The sequence below is a fragment of the Manduca sexta genome, chromosome 19 (assembly GCF_014839805.1).
Source record: "Manduca sexta isolate Smith_Timp_Sample1 chromosome 19, JHU_Msex_v1.0, whole genome shotgun sequence".
NCBI classification, from domain to species: Eukaryota; Metazoa; Arthropoda; class Insecta; order Lepidoptera; family Sphingidae; genus Manduca; species Manduca sexta.
This window is the reverse complement of record NC_051133.1, coordinates 11,496,409-11,517,376: the sequence shown is the minus strand read 5'-3', so window position 1 is coordinate 11,517,376 and position 20,968 is coordinate 11,496,409. Positions and strand designations below refer to the sequence as shown.

General features: G+C 34.6%; 1 protein-coding gene and 1 long non-coding RNA gene across 3 annotated transcripts in view; both read left to right on the top strand.

The window, feature by feature from the left end:
- LOC115440338 overlaps nt 1–9,357 on the top strand; it is a 32,247-nt gene extending 22,890 nt beyond the window's left edge. The window contains exons 1-2 of one of the 2 annotated variants that reach the window (XM_037440468.1): nt 1,951–2,097; nt 5,793–9,357. In XM_037440468.1, the coding sequence (XP_037296365.1) occupies nt 5,962–8,067 (2,106 nt within the window). In that variant the 5' untranslated portion in view covers nt 1,951–2,097; nt 5,793–5,961 and the 3' untranslated portion in view covers nt 8,068–9,357. Of the gene's footprint in view, nt 1–1,950; nt 2,098–5,792 lie in introns of those variants that run through there. The other variant, XM_037440469.1, reaches the window with a different exon arrangement.
- A 2,654-nt stretch (nt 9,358–12,011) lies between these two features.
- On the top strand, nt 12,012–14,933 carry LOC119189821. The gene is made up of 2 exons (XR_005112631.1): nt 12,012–12,164; nt 14,747–14,933. It is a non-coding gene; the product is annotated as an uncharacterized LOC119189821 (long non-coding RNA).
- The last annotated feature ends 6,035 nt before the right edge of the window (nt 14,934–20,968 follow it).

Below are 20,968 nucleotides of genomic sequence, written 5' to 3'. Positions count from 1 at the left end.
CCTGTAAAAGTAAATAATTTTATTACTACATTTGATATTATGAGTTTTGTTAACATTAGTATTCAATGTAAGATGCCTTTGGTCTCCTAAAATAAAAAAGGAAGTGTTTGTACAAACAATTTTAGATTCAACATGATTACATACTTTTGTATGTAATTGTTTAAAATGATTGGGATTACCTACATTAAATTTTTGCTTTGTTTCCCTGGATCGATATTCACATTTTGAAGATTTTGATATTTAATTTAAAGCTGGCTAAGCCCTTGATTAAGACGTCTACCAATTACTTATAACAACAATAATGTATAACTAGTAAAAATTTCTTCAATAATCTTTATTGTTATCAAACTTTATAGGTACAAAACTTTCACCACAAAGAAACTACATAGTATTAATTGTAATGTACATAATTAAGAAAACATTGTTTAAAAAGATACCTTCATTAGTGTTTTATATTTGTTTGCCTATCTATTTACTAATAGAAATATTACATCGAAGTAATAAAAATAAACTTGATTGACCTCAATTGTTGTCAAAAGTCGGGTTGCCAGTAGTAAAGTAGCTTATTTTTCACCGCTGAGCCCATAACACAAATTTGACTATCAAGATACAAAAACATAGGTTTGAATATTAATTCGATCATTTAGGATTTATGTTTGTTTTGTTTCTGATAAGGTAGAATATTATATTTGAGTTTTCACGATGTAAAGAGGATACTATCGTCAATAGAAATTATACAGTCGTTGTATCTAAATAATTAATTTGTCTAAACGTGCATAGACGCGCTGGATTGCCGCACGTTATTTTGACAATTCGTAACATGCCCGTAAGGCGGATGTGTCACACCTCATCGTGTTCATGAAATGTCAAATTAGCATCCAGAATACTCTTACACAGTCCTAACACGAAGTTAACGAAACACGCCGTGTTACAAGTTCGACATTGTCGTAGAGAATCATGCCCCTGACCAGTTACAAGATCAGTTTAAGAATTCTAAATTCAAATTTATAAATGCTTTTAACCGGTACATTGGTGTTTCGAAAACAGTCACTTATTAATTGTTTTTTTCCTGGTTAGTTTTTCCTATGACGTCTTTCTTATCGCGAAATGAAAAACATGAACTATTGCTGTATTTACGAGTATGAGTTCCACCGTGGCATCAGTGCTGCAGTAACAGGTCGAAGAATTAACGATGTGTATGGCGCTGGTGTCGCAAAAGAAAACACGGTACGTTTTTTACTACGCCTGGTGCCGCCCGTCTCCTATTAGGCGGGGCTCAGAAGCCCTCACACACAGAAGGATGCTGTCAGCGTTAACGACGGCGCGGGGCCTACCTTCCACGCTGCCGTCCATCCCGAAGGTCACCACAAACACTAACGGTGGACGGCTCCCTGCCGATATTTCCACAATAGAAGCCATCGGAAGGTCACAGACGGGCGGTCAGGCTCGGGGTCTCAAGGACTCGTTAATGTTTGTCTGTCGTTTTCCATTTCTTCAGGCGGTTCAACGTCGGGTCGTATGACCACTGACCCTAACATAACCGCTCAGGACCCCCCCACTGGGGCTGGGCAGTAATGCCAATGCATTCTTGCGAAGGCAAAAAAGGTACTCGTTATTAACATTAAGAAAAATGCGGCCCGCCTTTACTTCATTTTGCCGCTATGTGGCCCTTACGTACTGAAAGGTTATGAACCACTGCCATAAGAAAATAAATTATAAAAACAGGATATAAGAATATAAAGCCGTCTTTCACTCGCTGTTCCATCCTTAAGTGTAGCCTATATTAGGTCTAGGATTTCGTCATCCGGAGTGGACCAGAGCCACTAAGTCTGTGAGACCCGACTGATAATGTAACATGGTGCAAAGGATATTCGATTACACCATATTATTAAAAAATATGCAATGTGTATGAATCATTGCGTACGCCTATCTGGGTAGCGTAGGCATCTCCCTATTGGAATCACTCGGTTCAGTCAGTAAGTTATCGACCATTGTACAAACAAGTTTCCTGCTCACGGTGGATAATCGATTTCTATTTTGAAAAGTGTCAAAAGTGTTTTTTTATATCTTTATAGTTGGATTGATAAAGATTAGTCGGTAAGGCGTCATGATTTTTATAAATGTACTTGTTGAATAGATAATTTTCCTTTTAAAAAATACTAAGCATATTTAATATTGTTACATTATTAAATAATATAATAAAATTGTAACAAGCCGATGTCTGTACCAGTGGCGAAGGATGCAATTTTTCAAAAAGGAACCCGAAGCAACAAATTTTTGGCAAAGTTAACACATCACAGTGATCACGGTATAATGGTTAGTTTAATAGAAAACAAAATACTTACTTACCTACAACAAGCAGATTAGCCTTAACTCTGAAATCAACCATCATTAATATACTTCAGGGATGTTATGGATATGAAATTACGGATATGGATATAGGTATAAAATTATATCGGTTTCGGATACGGTTACGGATATATAATTATTTCGGATTATCCGCTAGTTTCGGATAGTTTCGGTTACAGATATTAAATTAAAGTAACATAAAAATATTATGCAATACAACAGGGCGACCATTACTAACTATCGTTCGTCGTCATCGTTGATTATTAGTTATCAATAAACTAATTGGGGGACATGGGTGTTCGGAAAACCTCTGTGTTTTAATTTGAGATTAAGTTTCAGTGAAGTAGTGCCACCTCCTCTCCGTGAAAAGTTTTTATCACACTGTTTACATTTTGCAAAATTGCCTTCAACTTGATCAAAAAATGTCCAAATTAAAATATATACTTTGGACGCACATATATGCAAAATGGCGTGTGAGCGGTGAAATAAAAACCTGTCGAAACATATTATCCGTAACTTATCCGAAACTTTTTTAACGTATACAGTTAAGGTTACGGATATATTTTTATTTTTTATCGGATATCCGATAGTTTCGGTTACGGTTACGGAGCTCCATAAAATCCCTGATATACTTACCTATTATGCAGGGGCGGATCTAAAATTTGTGGGGCCCTGGGCTGAAACTACTTATGGGCCTATCTAAGTACTCAACTAATAGCCATGTCAAAAAACTGTTTCTAGAATAATATATTATTATTATATATTCTTTATTGCACAAAAAAACATAAATATTACTTAAATCTACGCAAGTATTAGTTGTACAAAAGGCGACCTTATTGCTGTGGTAGCAATCTCTTCTAGACAACCTTTGAGTGAGAGAGAAACAATAAAATAATTTTAGTCGGCCATTTTGAATTTATTAAAAAAATAAAAAAGATTTTTTTTTTGTAGAAAATGTAATTCTCTATATAATTGATCCTAAGATTTTTTTCACATCTCTCATAGTTTGTGAGTTATTGGCAATTAATCGAAAAAATGTGTAATTTTGATATAAATCGAAAACTATTGATCTGATTCAAAAATTGTGTGAGAGTTTTTTTATAGGAAATACAATTTTCTATAAAATTGCTCATGACTATTTTGTTCGTATCTCTAACAATTTATGAGTTATCAACGATTAATCATTGATTAAAAAGATCATAGAATCAATTTTTGTCATGATGAATACTGATCTACTTATAAGGAAGTTCTTGGCGCGACTTTGCAGATTGATATAATTTCCTTACACAATTGTGCTGAATATGAACCTCAATCATAAGCGATATTTTTATTTTAACTCCTTTTTTATAGTAAATAATATATGAAAAAATGGTAAAAAAAAACATGACTTATTTTAATAGTCCTCTGAAAAATGCAAATTTTTATTTATTTTTTTTCAAATTGAGGTTTATATAGAAGACACACATATAAAAGAAAGAAATTTTTCTGTGCCATTGATTTCGAATAAAAATTGTGGCTTCCATCGTGTACACCAACTGCTAAGTCGGATGACAACCTACGATGTGTATCAGCTGATATCTCCGCTACTTTCTAAGTTATATTTTTGTAAAATATGAAAAAAACTCATGAATATATGTATAAAATAACTTAATAGTTTCAATAAATAATATTCATTTTTTATACCTTAAAAAAATAATGAAAATCAGCATCAAAACATTCTTTTACCCGTATTTACCCTCTTAACTCAATTCATAGAAGAATGCAATTTTTCATCAATGTTTTTTTATGACATTATTACGTAAAAATATCGTCCGTAAACTGACTTTACAGACAACCATTTTTTAAATTCAAATTAACGCCTATTGTTTTTAAGCGGGGTCTGGGGGCCCCTTGTAACTTCGAGGCCCTGGGCTGCAGCCCAAGCAGCCCTTAGGTAGATCCGGCCCTGCTATTATGCATAGGTAATGCGACTTCAAACGTTCATAGAATGGAAGAATAACACATATCTATCAAAAACAATTTACTTAAACACAAAATAATAAGTAAATATACTTATTAATTTGAAACCAGAATAATGTAAGAAGGTACATACTTGTTGAAATTATAATCACGGACTAAGGATACCTACATAAGTTTATGCTCAAAACATACTTTTTAAATGTAATTTTCGCTAACAAATACTTACCTAATTCGTCAAAGAGAATAGCAGTTTATTGTGTACAAAAATTAATTAGATTACATATCAATATAATCAACAAAAGTTATTATATTCGTTAAGATTTTAGTACTTTATATCCACGTTCCACTTTAAAGTCAGTAAAATATCATACTTACTTAATTTCCTTCTAACATAGAACTGTTGTCTAATTTGTGAATTTACAATAATCACATATTTTGCGCATAGGTACTACATGAAAAGTTTCAACAAAAACAAATATACATGCACGCATGCATGCATGTATTTTTACATCACTTGCAAAAGTTTAGACAGACGTCGCTCTACGTGTGAAAGGAACAACAATATCGCGAGAGAAGCTATGCGTAAGCGGCCAGCAGTTTCACTAATCACTTGAAACATCAGGCGAGCACTGCGCGCGAGTTAATTGATATAAAATTAAACAACCGATATCAGTGCAGTGTTAAATAAATAAATATTAGATTATTTGTTTGGATATAAATACTATTATTATTCTAATTACATTATTTGTTTATTTTTATTATTGTTTTGCGAAAGGGGACCCGGTAGGAATCGGTTTATATGGACGCCTCGCAAATGAGGTTCAATTTTGCTTTAATTAGGTGGAATTTTGCTTTACCGTCACTTTTATAGTGGTATTTTTGTATTGGGTTTTGATAGGCTCATTTCTTATTTAATATTAATATACACATATAATATCACGCTTTATTCCCTTTTCAGAGGTATAACACCGTTGATAGTTTAGCCGCATACACAATATACTTAACTAAGCCACTGACATATACTATTTGTTATTACTTAAACAAAATAAATAAAAAATAAACCTCTTTAACAAAAATTAAACCACCTTTTAGAAACCACTGAAAGGAAAAAAATATTTAAGGTAGGTATATACTGGCAACTAATTTTGTAATCGGCGGTTAATAAAATTGCTAGCTAAACTAAATAAATGCATGAACAATATTTATAAGGAAACGTATACAAAGTTCAATTTTAAATCGTCACAGATTTCAAAATTAGTAACCAGTATATACACTAAGTATATACCTGTTGTATTAAATTATTATTGGTTTTTATTAATAATAAGTTACCAGCAAAGGATCTAACAATAATCGTAATTGCATCAGAAATGCTGCCACTATTGTGATGTAGATGATCCTCAAGAGTAATGAAACTTTGACCTTCTTGTTATTTTTAGATTTTTGTAATTTTTTTACCACGATTCTAACCCCTGCTATTGTTCTAGGAACCTGCTTAGGCGTTGCAGTTTGGTAATAGAAAGTCATTGACAAATATAAATTGAGTATCCCGCACAATATACAAATACGCACAAATAACGCAGAATTGGTGCCAATCAGTCTTCAACAGAAGGATTTGCTTGACTTTGAAGACGGATAAGTTTTTACATCGCGAAAATGGTCGACTTCTATATCTACGCAAAAGATAATTCGGGTTCAACTATCGACAACAAGTATTACCACAACAACGGTGTGAAAACTATTGAACAATTCAAGAATGATGTAGAAAAAATTAAGCAAGAACTATTGAATGCTGAAAAACCATCGACAGAATCCAAAGTTATTTACTTGCACTGGGGTGACCGGTGCGACGAAATTGACGAAGATATAACTAGAATAACATACCTCAAACACATGGGCGATTATCAAGGTACATATCCGAAAACCATTGTTGACTGGTTAAAAGAAAACTATGACATCTGTAATGAAAATAACAAAATCAGGTTGCTGTACATCATCACGGATGGTTTGATTGACGATAATAGTTCAAGAGAGTGTATCGGTTCTAACCAGAATATGCATTACGAAACTGTCGTGTTCCATGCGTTTAATGAAGATCGGGATCAAATCGATCTTTCCGTAGCATCGTCTTTCTTTAAAAGCCGTTGTATGGTTTACTGTAATTACGAACTTTATGATAGCACTGACATTTCCGTTGAGTTTGACTACGACAAAATAAATATTAAAAACTTTGATTCCGAAAAAGATAATTTAAAATCGTACATTAAATTGAAGTTTCTCACTAAATCCAAACGAGATGCCAGTGCTTTGCACGAGATCGACAAACTGAAGAAGCTACGAGCTCGATTATTTGAGGAGTTGACATCGGAATCGAACGTAAAACATAACCAAGTTAACCTAGAAACAAAGGACAAAAGTTTATTTCTACTTGAATTTGTTCGTACCGATTGGTATAGGAGTCTCTTTATTGACGTCCGTGAGATGACGGTTGAAGTTGAGAAATCTATTGCAACGTTGATCAATTACATCGTCAGCGAGACTAAATCTTTCTCGTTTGACGCGTTGAAGTTTGACACGAAGTTTAACAAGTCCGTTGAAGAGGAACCGATCCTTGACGTCAACTTCCCAGCCGAACAAGAAATAGCTTTCCCCGATATAATTCTGGACGACGACAAAGGAATCCCTGTTGTAATTTTGACAAAATTGAGTTTGCTGGACAAGATTATTTTCCACGAAAACAGTTCCTCGGGTGAAGTCATGCCTGCCAGTTTTAATAAATTCAAATCAATGATGGAGTGTCCGTTATTTTTGATGAACGATAAAGACATCAGTGAGTCAATTGGCTACTTTTACACTTTGAATGTTTACAAACATTTTTTGGAAAACAATATTAACACTGAACCGCGAACACGAAGACCCTTTCATGGCGGCCTTGTGCTGATAGACACAGATGAATTCGATAGATACAACGACTACATTCTGTCGGCGACGTACTTCGATTCCAAAAAGATTAACTTCAATGTTGGGTTGTTCTACTACGTGCTGTGGAAGAACTGTGATAACAAAGAATGGATGGATAAAAATGTTGTCGCACAGTTCCAAAAGTATGCTATGCGACGAATAAGTCTAACAGTCTGCAAAATTGGGCTGTCATCTTTGCCATTAGATCCTCAAATTAACACATCGCTGCTAACTGCGTTGTGGTACTGCGTTGAACTGTCTTCTTGTATTTTCAAAGATGATGCACAAAATTTCAACCAAGAACGTTTAAGGATGTTCTATGGCGTAGCCCATTGTATGCTTGAAATCTTGGAGTACTTTAACTATAATCTAGATTTAAAATCTATTGAAAGACGTAAAGAACTAATCAGCCATGTGATGATTTTGAAGAGAATACAGAAACGTAGGGAGAAAGTTTACTATTTGTTGGAAAGGATCTTTAAGACTGCGGATGGTTTTCTCGTCAGTGAAATTGAAAAGCCGTTTAATCTCTACAAGCTGAATTATCTTAAATTGAACCACAAAGAAATTTTGCGCGACGATGTAGTTGAAGAAACGGTTCATTTGAATGACTATGTGCATCTGATGCATTTCGTAGGTAACTTGGAAACTTCTGCAGCCGGCAAAAGCACCCATGAAATTTGCGATAAGACATTCCGTCCTTTCTTTACTATCGACCAAAATAAGTCATTTTACACAGAATTGGTCAATATTACTAAGAAAGTAGTTATCAGCAACGACGATGATAAAAGAAAAAATTAAAGGTAAACTACGAGTCAGCCGACACGCTCGAGTTTGATAGAATTCTATCTCTATACAAGCTGTTTATTAGGTGCGTGATAGATTTGGAGAAATATCCCGCCTTGTCTGAGTATATCGATTATATTTCTAAAAGAAAGAAATATAACAATGATTTAGTAACTATTTTCCCGTCCAATGTTTACAACAGCATTTTAGATGTGTATACCAAATATCAGATGATAGTGACAAAAGTAGATGTTAGTACGTTTATTATGGTGTGCAAAAGGTACGTTAGGCGAATTGAACGTATCAAAGCCGAAGAAAGAATAAAATTTGGTAGTGAAGATGAAATTAACAAATTTATTTCCACCGAGGAGTCAAAAGTTAATTTGAAAAGAAAATGCAGAATAAATGAAAGCAAGAAAGTCCATGCGATAGCTTATTGCTGCGAACAAAAATTATCTCAATTTCAGTTACTACTACAACATAGAAAGTGCAACACATACATAGCTTCATTTCGTTATTAAAGCATACATTACATTCATTAAGAATAATATTTGGTTAGTGTCCTTTTTATACTAATTTTTTAATGTGTGTGCAATAAGATTTTTTTATTGTATAGTACATCAAACGCTTGGCTGTTTACGCCCACTAGTCTGCCAAACACAGCAGTTTTTACAAATGTGTGCATGAGTAATTAATCTTATAGTTTATAATATTATATATAGTGTCATTACTAGGTATATATATAATGACATCCTGTATAACAAATTAAGAGTAGTACTTAAAACAAAATAACATGTAAAACTGTACATAGATATTAGATTATTACATGTTTAGCCATAATACATAATATTGAAAAGACAATTAAAAGAAATTAAAGAAAATTCAGCTTTTATATTGTATTCTACATTATACGAATTCAGTGAATTATTGTTTTAAAAAAATCTCATTTTGGCATAGCCATTAAGTTTATTATCTTGTAATATTATTTAGAATTTTTAAGAATATCTTTAGTCTAAAATATTGCATGTCATTAATGACAGAGTGTGAGATCCTGATTTTACTTGTACTGCCTATTTATTGTAACCCATCGATATATGTACTACGTACTATACGCAAATGTTGTTACCTCATTCTAGAAAATAAAAGTTTATTTCATTTCATTACTATGGAATAAAGGTATCTAAGATTGTACAAGGAGCATCCTTTATAATATAATATTGTCTAAAGCTATTACGATACAGCATTTATAATATGTAATTAATAATTAAGATATTATGTAATTTTTTATTTTAATAAAATATCTCACAAAATAAATGACTATTTATTTATACAGTATAATATCAGCCCTGTATATACTGTCCCACTGTTGGGCACGAGCCTCCTTTACTACTGAGAGGGATTCGGTTTTAGTCCACCACGCTAGTCTAGTGCGGATTGATAGACTTCACATACTCTCGAAATTCCTATAGAGAACTTCTTAGGTATGCAGGTTTCCTCGCGATGTTTTCGTTCACCGTTAAAGCAAGCGATAATTCAGAAAGAATACACACATAATTTTAGAAAAGTTAGTAATGTGTGCCCTTGGGTTTCGAACCTGCGGACATTCGTTTCGGCAGTACGTTCCACAACCAACTAGGCTATCGCCGCTTTGCTATTTATTTGGCACCAACTAAATATATTACAATGACGGATTTTGGTATCTTCTTTTAAGTATAGCAATATTTGTATGAGAAGGATCAGCCTGGCAACATACGATTACATTTTCTTGAGTACAGGAAAGTAAGATAAATACCTCTGAGAGCGTATAGAACGTATTTGTTCGTGTGTTTATGAATATTGTGTGAAAATATGCGACGTAAACGGTCACAACTTTTGATCCCATCTACTTAAGTTAATTTTTTTCACAGCTAATAGATACCATAGATAGTACCGAGTATTGTGTATTTCAATGCATAGCTCTCTTTTGGGAAAAAGAGTCTTGATATACAGACAGACACACGGACGGACAAAAGTGATCTTTTAATTATCGCTGAATAAACATAATTATTTTTCGACGAACAGATGATTTCTCTCAATTGGAGTCTTTAAATCACATAATATGTTGAATAATTCTTTTATTAGGTCCTTACATATGAAATAGGTGTTTTGTCGTACTTTACTTTACAGTTACAATAGTCCATTGAAATGTTACATTTTTTAGGCCTTACCTTGCGTTTCTTAGAGGACGCAATTTTATTTTTTTGAAGTGTAGGGGGGGTCAGTCTAAAGCTAAAACCATATGCTACATATTTCTGTACGTGCGGATGTATTTTATTCTGTTTTTAATTGTGAAGACGATTTCGAATGATTTTAGACACGATTTTAACTTTAGTGAAAACTATTTTTTTTTTATTAGCATTTTGACTTTGAAAGTCTTTTAAACCATTTTTTTTTTAAAGTCTTTTGAAGCACAGCACAACTAAAAGATATAAGTTGAACGACAACTTCAACACAATATTATCAGCTATTCTTACAATAGGAGAGGTTAGAAATAATAATAATAATAGCAGGCAGATGTTCTTTTGTTCCCTAATGGTCCTTTGGGTATTTGGGTATTAATGAGAGTACAAAAAGTATTTTGAACCTTATAAACACACGTTCTGATGACGTTGCAATGGACATTGCTTAACATTGAATTTCTTAAAATTTTCGCTTATAACTTTTTTATTTATAGTTCTACGACAAAAAGTTACTAGACCAAAGTTGTAGAGAATTTAATTTGCAACAAAAAATGTTTATATATTTTTTTTGTCAGATAAATAGTTTAAGAGATACATCGTAAAAACCATTTCAACCCCTATTTTCAAGATGGCGGCCGTGGGACAAGGGTGACGACCCCACAAACTTGGTTTTAGCTTTAGACTGACCCCCCTACACTTCAAAAAAATAAAATTGCGTCCTCTAAAAAACGCAACCCCAAATGTAACTTTTCAATGGACTACAAGATCAGTTTAAGAATTCTAAATTCAAATTTATAAATGCACAGTCACTTATTAATTGTTTTTTTCCTGATTAGTTTTTCCTATGGCGTTTTTCATATCGCGCAATGGAAAACATGAAATATCGCTATATTTACGAGTATGAGTTCCACCGTGGCACCAGTGCTGCAGTAACAGGTCGAAGGATTAACGATGTGTATGACGCTGGTGTCGCAAAATAAAACACGGTACACAATAACTTTTTACAAAAAAAACATCTTAGCGGTACACTTTACGAGGCCTGGTGCCGCCCGTCTCCTATGGAGCGGGGCTCAGAAGCTCCCGCACACCAAAGGATGCTGTCAGCGTCAACGACAGCGCGGGGCCTACCTTCCACGCTGCCACCCATCCCGAAGGTCACCACAAACACTAACGGTGGACGGCTCCCTGCCGATATTTCCACAATAGAAGCCATCGGATGGTCACAGATGGGCGGTCGGTCAGGGGTCTCAAAGACTCGTTGACGTTTGTCTGACGTTTTCCATTTCTTCAGACGGTTCAACGTCGGGTCGTAAGACCACTGACCCCAACATAACCGCTCTGCAACCCCCCCCCCCCCCCCCCCCACTCCCTTTGGGGCTGGGCAGTAATGCCAATGCACTTCCCACGAAGATAAAAATGGTACTCGTTATTAAGTAACATTAAGAAAAGTGCGGGCCGCCTTTACTTCATTTTGCCGAAAGGCTATGAACCACTGTCATAAGAAAATAAATTATAAATACAGGATATAAGAATATAAAGCTGTCTTTCACTCGCTGTTCTGTCTTTAAGAGTAGTTTATATTAGGTCAAGGATTTCATCATCCAGTGTGGACCAGAGCCACTAAGTCTGTGAGACCCGACCGATAATGCAACATGGTGCAAAGAATATTCGATTACACCATATTAATAAAAAATGTGCAATGTGTATGAATCATTGCGTACGCCTATCTGGATAGCGTAGGCATCTTCCGATTGGAATCACTCGGTTCAGTCAGTGAGTTATCGACCATTGTACAAACAAGTTTCCTGCTCACAGTGGATAATCGATTTTATTTTGGAAAGTGACAAAAGTGTTTTTTTATATCTTTATAGTTGGATTGATAAAGATTAGTAGGTAAGGCATCATGATTTTTATAAATATAATACATGTTCAAAGGATAATTTTCTAGTTAAAAATACTACGCATATTTCATATTTTTACATTATTAAATAATATAATAAAATTGTAAGCTGATGTTTGTACCAGTGGCGAAGGGTGAAATTTTTCAAAAAGGAACCCGACGCAACAAATTTTTGGCAAAGTTAACATATCACAGTGATCACAGTATAATAGATTAGTTTAACAGAAAACAAAATACTAACCTATAACAAGAAGATTAGTCTTAACTCTGAAATCAACCACATTTAATATAATTACCTATAACGCATAGGTAATACGACTTCAAACGTTCATAGAATGGAAGAATAACACATACATACCTATCGAAACCAAATTACTTAACGACAAAATAATAAGTATACTTACTTATTAATTTGAAACCAGAATAATGTAAGAAAGTACTTTTTGAAATTATAATCACGGACTAAGGATACCTACATTAGTTTATGCTCAAAACATAACTTTGTAAATGTAAATTATTTTCGATAACAAATACTTACTTACCTAATTCATCAAAGAGAATAGCAGTTTATTGTGTACAAAAATAACTTAGATTACATATCAATTTAATCAACAAACGTTATTATATTCGTTAAGATTTAAGTACTTGGTATCCACGTTCCACTTTAAAATCAGTAAAATATCATACTTAAGTACTTAATTTCCTTCTAACATAGAACTGTTGTCTAATTTTTGTATTTACAATAATCACATATTTTGCGCATAGGTTTCAACAAAAACAAATATACATGCACGCATGCATGCATGTATTTTTACATCACTTGCAAAAGTTTAGACAGACGTCGCTCTGCGTGTGAAAGGGACAACAATATCGCGAGGGAAGCTATGCGTAAGCGGCCAGCAGGTTCACTAATCACTTGAAACTAGGGTTGCCAGATGGCCGGGATTTCCGGGATTGTCCCGGAATTTTGCGTGTCGTCCCGTGTCTAGTAATTTAATTTTGCTGTCCCGGAATGAAAAAATACTAGTTTTTTTCACAAAGTTACGATACTACGGCTGCAAAAGTCAAACCAAACAGCGTGCTCGCACCAGGGCCGTAGCTAGGGGGGGGGGCATTGTGGGGCAATGCCCTACCTTTAAATACTAATGGCCTACCTTAATAATTAACAAAATTGTACATTACTATTCAATGAAAATATATGGAGCAGCGGGTTTTTTATCCCATAGTAAGAGTTATTCGTATTGATGGGTGAAATAATTCTCTTTCGAGATTTATGGGAATTTTGTAACAATCTGTATATTACCTTAACAATTACCTAAGTAGTAAACTTTTTTTTTTTTGCTCACTTTCACGAGTCAAGGAAATCAAAAATCGATTGAGCAGATCAGATTCAGTAACATTTTTATTTCCGCCCTGCTTGTAATAACAGCTGCCCTACTTTAAATTCAAGTCTAGCTACGACCCTGGCTCGCACTGCGTTAGGTGAGCGGCTCGCTTCGCGTCGCTCGCCGATTAGCCAGAGGCGAGCGGAGCGCGGAGTGCGGGTGAAGTGAAAAAGATTTTTCAAAAAAAAGTATTTTTTTTTTCATCAACCAATAGTTCTAGGTAATTCCTACTTAGTTTAGTCTCGGACCAAAGACCAAAACTCTGATTCCGTTCGTGGCCCCAGAAATGTCCAGGAAATGATCAGCCTGGATCTAGCAACCCTACTTGAAACACCAGGCGGCGCGAGCACTGCGCGCGAGTTAATTGATATAAACAACCGATATCGTTGCAGTGTTAAATTAATAAATATTAGATTCTTTGTTTGGATAAGTACTATTATTATTCTAGTTATATTATTGTTTTTTTTAATTATTATTTTGCGAAAGGGGACTCGGTAGGGATCGACTTATATGGACGCATCGCAAATGAGGTTCAGTAATTGGGTTTTTAAACAAATAACTGGAATAAGTATGTGATCAACGAAATTACGAATTTTGCTTTACCGTCACTTTTGCAGTGGTGTTTTTATTGGGTTTTGTTAGGCTCATTTCTTATTTAATATTAATATACTTACACATATAATATCACGCCTTATTCTCTTTTCAGAGGTATAACACCTCAGAGTTCAAAGTTTAGCCGCAGGCACAATATAACTACGCCACTGAGATATTCTATTTGTTATTACTAATACAAAATAACCTTTTAGAAACCACTGAAAAGAAAAAAAAATAATGTAGGTATATACTGGCAACTAATTTTGTAATCGGCGGTTAATAAAATTGCTAGCTAAACTAGATAAATGCATGAACAATACTTATAAGGAAACGTATACAAAGTTCAATTTTAAATCGTCACAGATTTCAAAATTAGTAACCAGTATATACTATAGACATGTTGTATTCAATTATTCTTGGTTTTTATTAATAATAAGTTACCAGCAAAGGATCTAACAATAATCGTAATTGCATCAGAAATGATGCCACTATTATGATGTAGATGATCCTCAAGAGTAATGAAACTTTGACCTTCTTGTTATTTTTAGATTTTTGTAATTTTTTTACCACGATTCTAACCCCTGCTATTGTTCTAGGAACCTGCTTAGGCGTTGCAGTTTGGTAATAGAAAGTCATTGACAAATATAAATTGAGCATCTCGCACAATATACAAATACGCACAAATAACGCAGAATCGGTGCCAATCAGTCTTCAACAGAAGGATTTGACTGACTTTGAAGACGGATAAGTTCTTACATCGCGAAAATGGTCGACTTCTATATCTACGCCAAAGATAATTCGTTTTCAACTATCGACAACAAGTATTACCACAATAACGGTGTGAACACTATTGAACAATTCAAGAATGATGTAGAAAAAATTAAGCAAGAACTATTGAATGCTGAGAAACAATCGACAGAATCCAAAGTTATTTACTTACACTGGGGTGACCGGTGCGACGAAATTGACGAAGATATAACTAGAACAACATATCTCCAACTCATAGGTGGTTATGAAGGTACATGTCCGAAAACGATTATTGACTGGCTAAAAGAAAACTATGACATCTGTAATGAAAATAACAAAATCAGGTTGCTGTACATCATCACGGATGGTTTGATTGACGATAATAGTTCACGAAAGTGTATCGGTTCTAACCAGAATATGCATTACGAAACTGTCGTGTTCCATGCGTTTAATGAAGATCGGGAGCAAATCGACCTTTCCGTAGCATCGTCTTTCTTTAAAAGCCGTTGTATGGTTTATTGTAATAACGAACTTTATGATAGCACTGACATTTCCGTTGAGTTTGACTACGACAAAATAAATATTAAAAACTTTGATTCCGAAAAGATAATTTAAAATCGTACATTAAATTGAAGTTCCTCACTAAATCCAAACGAGATGCCAGTGCTTTGCACGAGATCGACAAACTGAAGAAGCTACGAGCTCGATTATTTGAGGAGTTGACATCGGAATCGAACGTAAAACATAACCAAGTTAACCTAGAAACAAAGGACAAAAGTTTATTTCTACTTGAATTTGTTCGTACCGATTGGTATAGGAGTCTCTTTATTGACGTCCGTAAGATGACGGTTGAAGTTGAGAAATCTATTGCAACGTTGATCAATTACATCGTCAGCGAGACTAAATCTTTCTCGTTTGACGCGTTGAAGTTTGACACGAAGTTTGACAAGTCCGTTGAAGAGGAACCGATCATTGACGTCAACTTCACAGCCGAACAGGAAATAGCTTTCCCCGATATAATTCTGGACGACGACAAAGGAATCCCTGTTGTAATTCTTTCAAAATTAAATTTGCTGGACAAAATCATTTTCCATGAAAATAATTCTTCGGGTCAAGTCTTGCCTGCCAGTTTTAGTAAATTTAAATCAACGATGGAGTGTCCATTGTTTTTGATGAACGATAAAGACATCAGTGAGTCAATTGGCTACTTTTACACTTTGAATGTTTACAAACATTTTTTGGAAAACAATATTAACACTGAACCGCGAACACGAAGACCCTTTCATGGCGGCCTTGTGCTGATAGACACAGATGAATTCGATAGATACAACGACTACATTCTGTCGGCGACGTACTTCGATTCCAAAAAGATTAACTTCAATGTTGGGTTGTTCTACTACGTGCTGTGGAAGAACTGTGATAACAAAGAATGGATGGATAAAAATGTTGTCGCACAGTTCCAAAAGTATGCTATGCGACGAATAAGTCTAACAGTCTGCAAAATTGGGCTGTCATCTTTGCCATTAGATCCTCAAATTAACACATCGCTGCTAACTGCGTTGTGGTACTGCGTTGAACTGTCTTCTTGTATTTTCAAAGATGATGCACAAAATTTCAACCAAGAACGTTTAAGGATGTTCTATGGCGTAGCCCATTGTATGCTTGAAATCTTGGAGTACTTTAACTATAATCTAGATTTAAAATCTATTGAAAGACGTAAAGAACTAATCAGCCATGTGATGATTTTGAAGAGAATACAGAAACGTAGGGAGAAAGTTTACTATTTGTTGGAAAGGATCTTTAAGACTGCGGATGGTTTTCTCGTCAGTGAAATTGAAAAGCCGTTTAATCTCTACAAGCTGAATTATCTTAAATTGAACCACAAAGAAATTTTGCGCGACGATGTAGTTGAAGAAACGGTTCATTTGAATGACTATGTGCATCTGATGCATTTCGTAGGTAACTTGGAAACTTCTGCAGCCGGCAAAAGCACCCATGAAATTTGCGATAAGACATTCCGTCCTTTCTTTACTATCGACCAAAATAAGTCATTTTACACAGAATTGGTCAATATTACTAAGAAAGTAGTTATCAGCAACGACGATGATAAAGAAAAAATTAAGGTAAACTACGAGTCAGCCGACACGCTCGAGTTTGATAGAATTCTATCTCTATACAAGCTGTTTATTAGGTGCGTGATAGATTTGGAGAAATATCCCGCCTTGTCTGAGTATATCGATTATATTTCTAAAAGAAAGAAATATAACAATGATTTAGTAACTATTTTCCCGTCCAATGTTTACAACAGCATTTTAGATGTGTATACCAAATATCAGATGATAGTGACAAAAGTAGATGTTAGTACGTTTATTATGGTGTGCAAAAGGTACGTTAGGCGAATTGAACGTATCAAAGCCGAAGAAAGAATAAAATTTGGTAGTGAAGATGAAATTAACAAATTTATTTCCACCGAGGAGTCAAAAGTTAATTTGAAAAAGAAAATGCAGAATAAATGAAAGCAAGAAAGTCCATGCGATAGCTTATTGCTGCGAACAAAAATTATCTCAATTTCAGTTACTACTACAACATAGAAAGTGCAACACATACATAGCTTCATTTCGTTATTAAAGCATACATTACATTCATTAAGAATAATATTTGGTTAGTGTCCTTTTTATACTAATTTTTTTCATGTGTGTGCAATAAGATTTTTTTATTGTATAGTACATCAAACGCTTGGCTGTTTACGCCCACTAGTCTGCCAAACACAGCAGTTTTTACAAATGTGTGCATGAGTAATTAATCTTATAGTTTATAATATTATATATAGTGTCATTACTAGGTATATATATAATGACATCCTGTATAACAAATTAAGAGTAGTACTTAAAACAAAATAACATGTAAAACTGTACATAGATATTAGATTATTACATGTTTAGCCATAATACATAATATTGAAAAGACAATTAAAAGAAATTAAAGAAAATTCAGCTTTTATATTGTATTCTACATTATACGAATTCAGTGAATTATTGTTTTAAAAATCTCATTTTGGCATAGCCATTAAGTTTATTATCTTGTAATATTATTTAGAATTTTTAAGAATATCTTTAGTCTAAAATATTGCATGTCATTAATGACAGAGTGTGAGATCCTGATTTTACTTGTACTGCCTATTTATTGTAACCCATCGATATATGTACTACGTACTATACGCAAATGTTGTTACCTCATTCTAGAAAATAAAAGTTTATTTCATTTCATTACTATGGAATAAAGGTATCTAAGATTGTACAAGGAGCATCCTTTATAATATAATATTGTCTAAAGCTATTACGATACAGCATTTATAATATGTAATTAATAATTAAGATATTATGTAATTTTTTATTTTAATAAAATATCTCACAAAATAAATGACTATTTATTTATACAGTATAATATCAGCCCTGTATATACTGTCCCACTGTTGGGCACGGGCCTCCTCTACTACTGAGAGGAAGTAGGCCTTAGTCCACCACGCTGGTCTAGTGCGGATTGGTAGACTTCACATACCCTCGAAATTCCTATAGAGAACTTCTTAGGTTTGCAGGTTTCCTCACGATGTTTTCGTTCACCGTTAAAGCAAGCGATAATTCAGAAAGAATACACACATAATTTTAGAAAAGTTAGTAATGTGTGCCCTTGGGTTTCGAACCTGCGGACATTCGTTTCGGCAGTACGTTCCACAACCAACTAGGCTATCGCCGCTTTGCTATTTATTTGGCACCAACTAAATATATTACAATGACGGATTTTGGTATCTTCTTTTAAGTATAGCAATATTTGTATGAGAAGGATCAGCCTGGCAACATACGATTACATTTTCTTGAGTACAGGAAAGTAAGATAAATACCTTTAAAACGTATAGGATGTATTTGTTCGTGTGTTTATGAATATTGTGTGAAAATATGCGACGTAAACGGTCACAACTTTTGATCCCATCTACTTAAGTTAATTTTTTTCACAGCTAATAGATACCATAGATAGTACCGAGTATTGTGTATTTCAATGCATAGCTCTCTTTTGGGAAAAAGAGTCTTGATATACAGACAGACACACGGACGGACAAAAAGTGATCTTTTAATTATCGCTGAATAAACATAATTATTTTTCGACGAACAGATGATTTCTCTCAATTGGAGTCTTTAAATCACATAATATGTTGAATAATTCTTTTATTAGGTCCTTACATATGAAATAGGTGTTTTGTCGTACTTTACTTTACAGTTACAATAGTCCATTGAAATGTTACATTTTTTAGGCCTTACCTTGCGTTTCTTAGAGGACGCAATTTTATTTTTTTGAAGTGTAGGGGGGGTCAGTCTAAAGCTAAAACCATATGCTACATATTTCTGTACGTGCGGATGTATTTTATTCTGTTTTTAATTGTGAAGACGATTTCGAATGATTTTAGACACGATTTTAACTTTAGTGAAAACTATTTTTTTTATTAGCATTTTGACTTTGAAAGTCTTTTAAACCATTTTTTTTTTTAAAGTCTTTTTGAAGCACATCACAACTAAAAGATATAAGTTGAACGACAACTTCAACACAATATTATCAGCTATTCTTACAATAGGAGAGGTTAGAAATAATAATAATAATAGCAGGCAGATGTTCTTTTGTTCCCTAATGGTCCTTTGGGTATTTGGGTATTAATGAGAGTACAAAAAAAGTATTTTGAACCTTATAAACACACGTTCTGATGACGTTGCAATGGACATTGCTTAACATTGAATTTCTTAAAATTTTCGCTTATAACTTTTTTATTTATAGTTCTACGACAAAAAGTTACTAGACCAAAGTTGTAGAGAATTTAATTTGCAACAAAAAATGTTTATATATTTTTTTGTCAGATAAACTGTTTAAGAGATACATTGTAAAAACCATTTCAACCCCTATTTTCAAGATGGCGGCCGTGGGACAAGGGTGGCGACCCCACAAACTTGGTTTTAGCTTTAGACTGACCCCCCCTACACTTCAAAAAAATAAAATTGCGTCCTCTAAAAAACGCAACCCCAAATGTAACTTTTCAATGGACTACAAGATCAGTTTAAGAATTCTAAATTCAAATTTATAAATGCACAGTCACTTATTAATTGTTTTTTTCCTGATTAGTTTTTCCTATGGCGTTTTTCATATCGCGCAATGGAAAACATGAAATATCGCTATATTTACGAGTATGAGTTCCACCGTGGCACCAGTGCTGCAGTAACAGGTCGAAGGATTAACGATGTGTATGACGCTGGTGTCGCAAAATAAAACACGGTACACAATAACTTTTACAAAAAACATCTTAGCGGTACACTTTACGAGGCCTGGTGCCGCCTCGTCTCCCCTATGGAGCGGGGCTCAGAAGCTCCCGCACACCAAAGGATGCTGTCAGCGTCAACGACAGCGCGGGGCCTACCTTCCACGCTGCCACCCATCCCGAAGGTCACCACAAACACTAACGGTGGACGGCTCCCTGCCGATATTTCCACAATAGAAGCCATCGGATGGTCACAGACGGGCTGTCGGCCAGGGGTCTCAGACTCGTTGACGTTTATCTGACGTTTTCCATTTCTTCAGACGGTTCAACGTCGGGTCGTAAGACCACTGACCCCAACATAACCGCTCTGCCCCCCCCCCCCCTCCCTTTGGGGCTGGGTAGTAATGCCAATGCACTTCCCACGAAGATAAAAATGGTACTCGTTATTAAGTAACATTAAGAAAAGTGCGGGCCGCCTTTACTTCATTTTGCCGAAAGGCTATGAACCACTGTCATAAGAAAATAAATTATAAATACAGGATATAAGAATATAAAGCTGTCTTTCACTCGCTGTTCTGTCTTTAAGAGTAGTTTATATTAGGTCAAGGATTTCATCATCCAGTGTGGACCAGAGCCACTAAGTCTGTGAGACCCGACCGATAATGCAACATGGTGCAAAGAATATTCGATTACACCATATTAATAAAAATGTGCAATGTGTATGAATCATTGCGTACGCCTATCTGGATAGCGTAGGCATCTTCCGATTGGAATC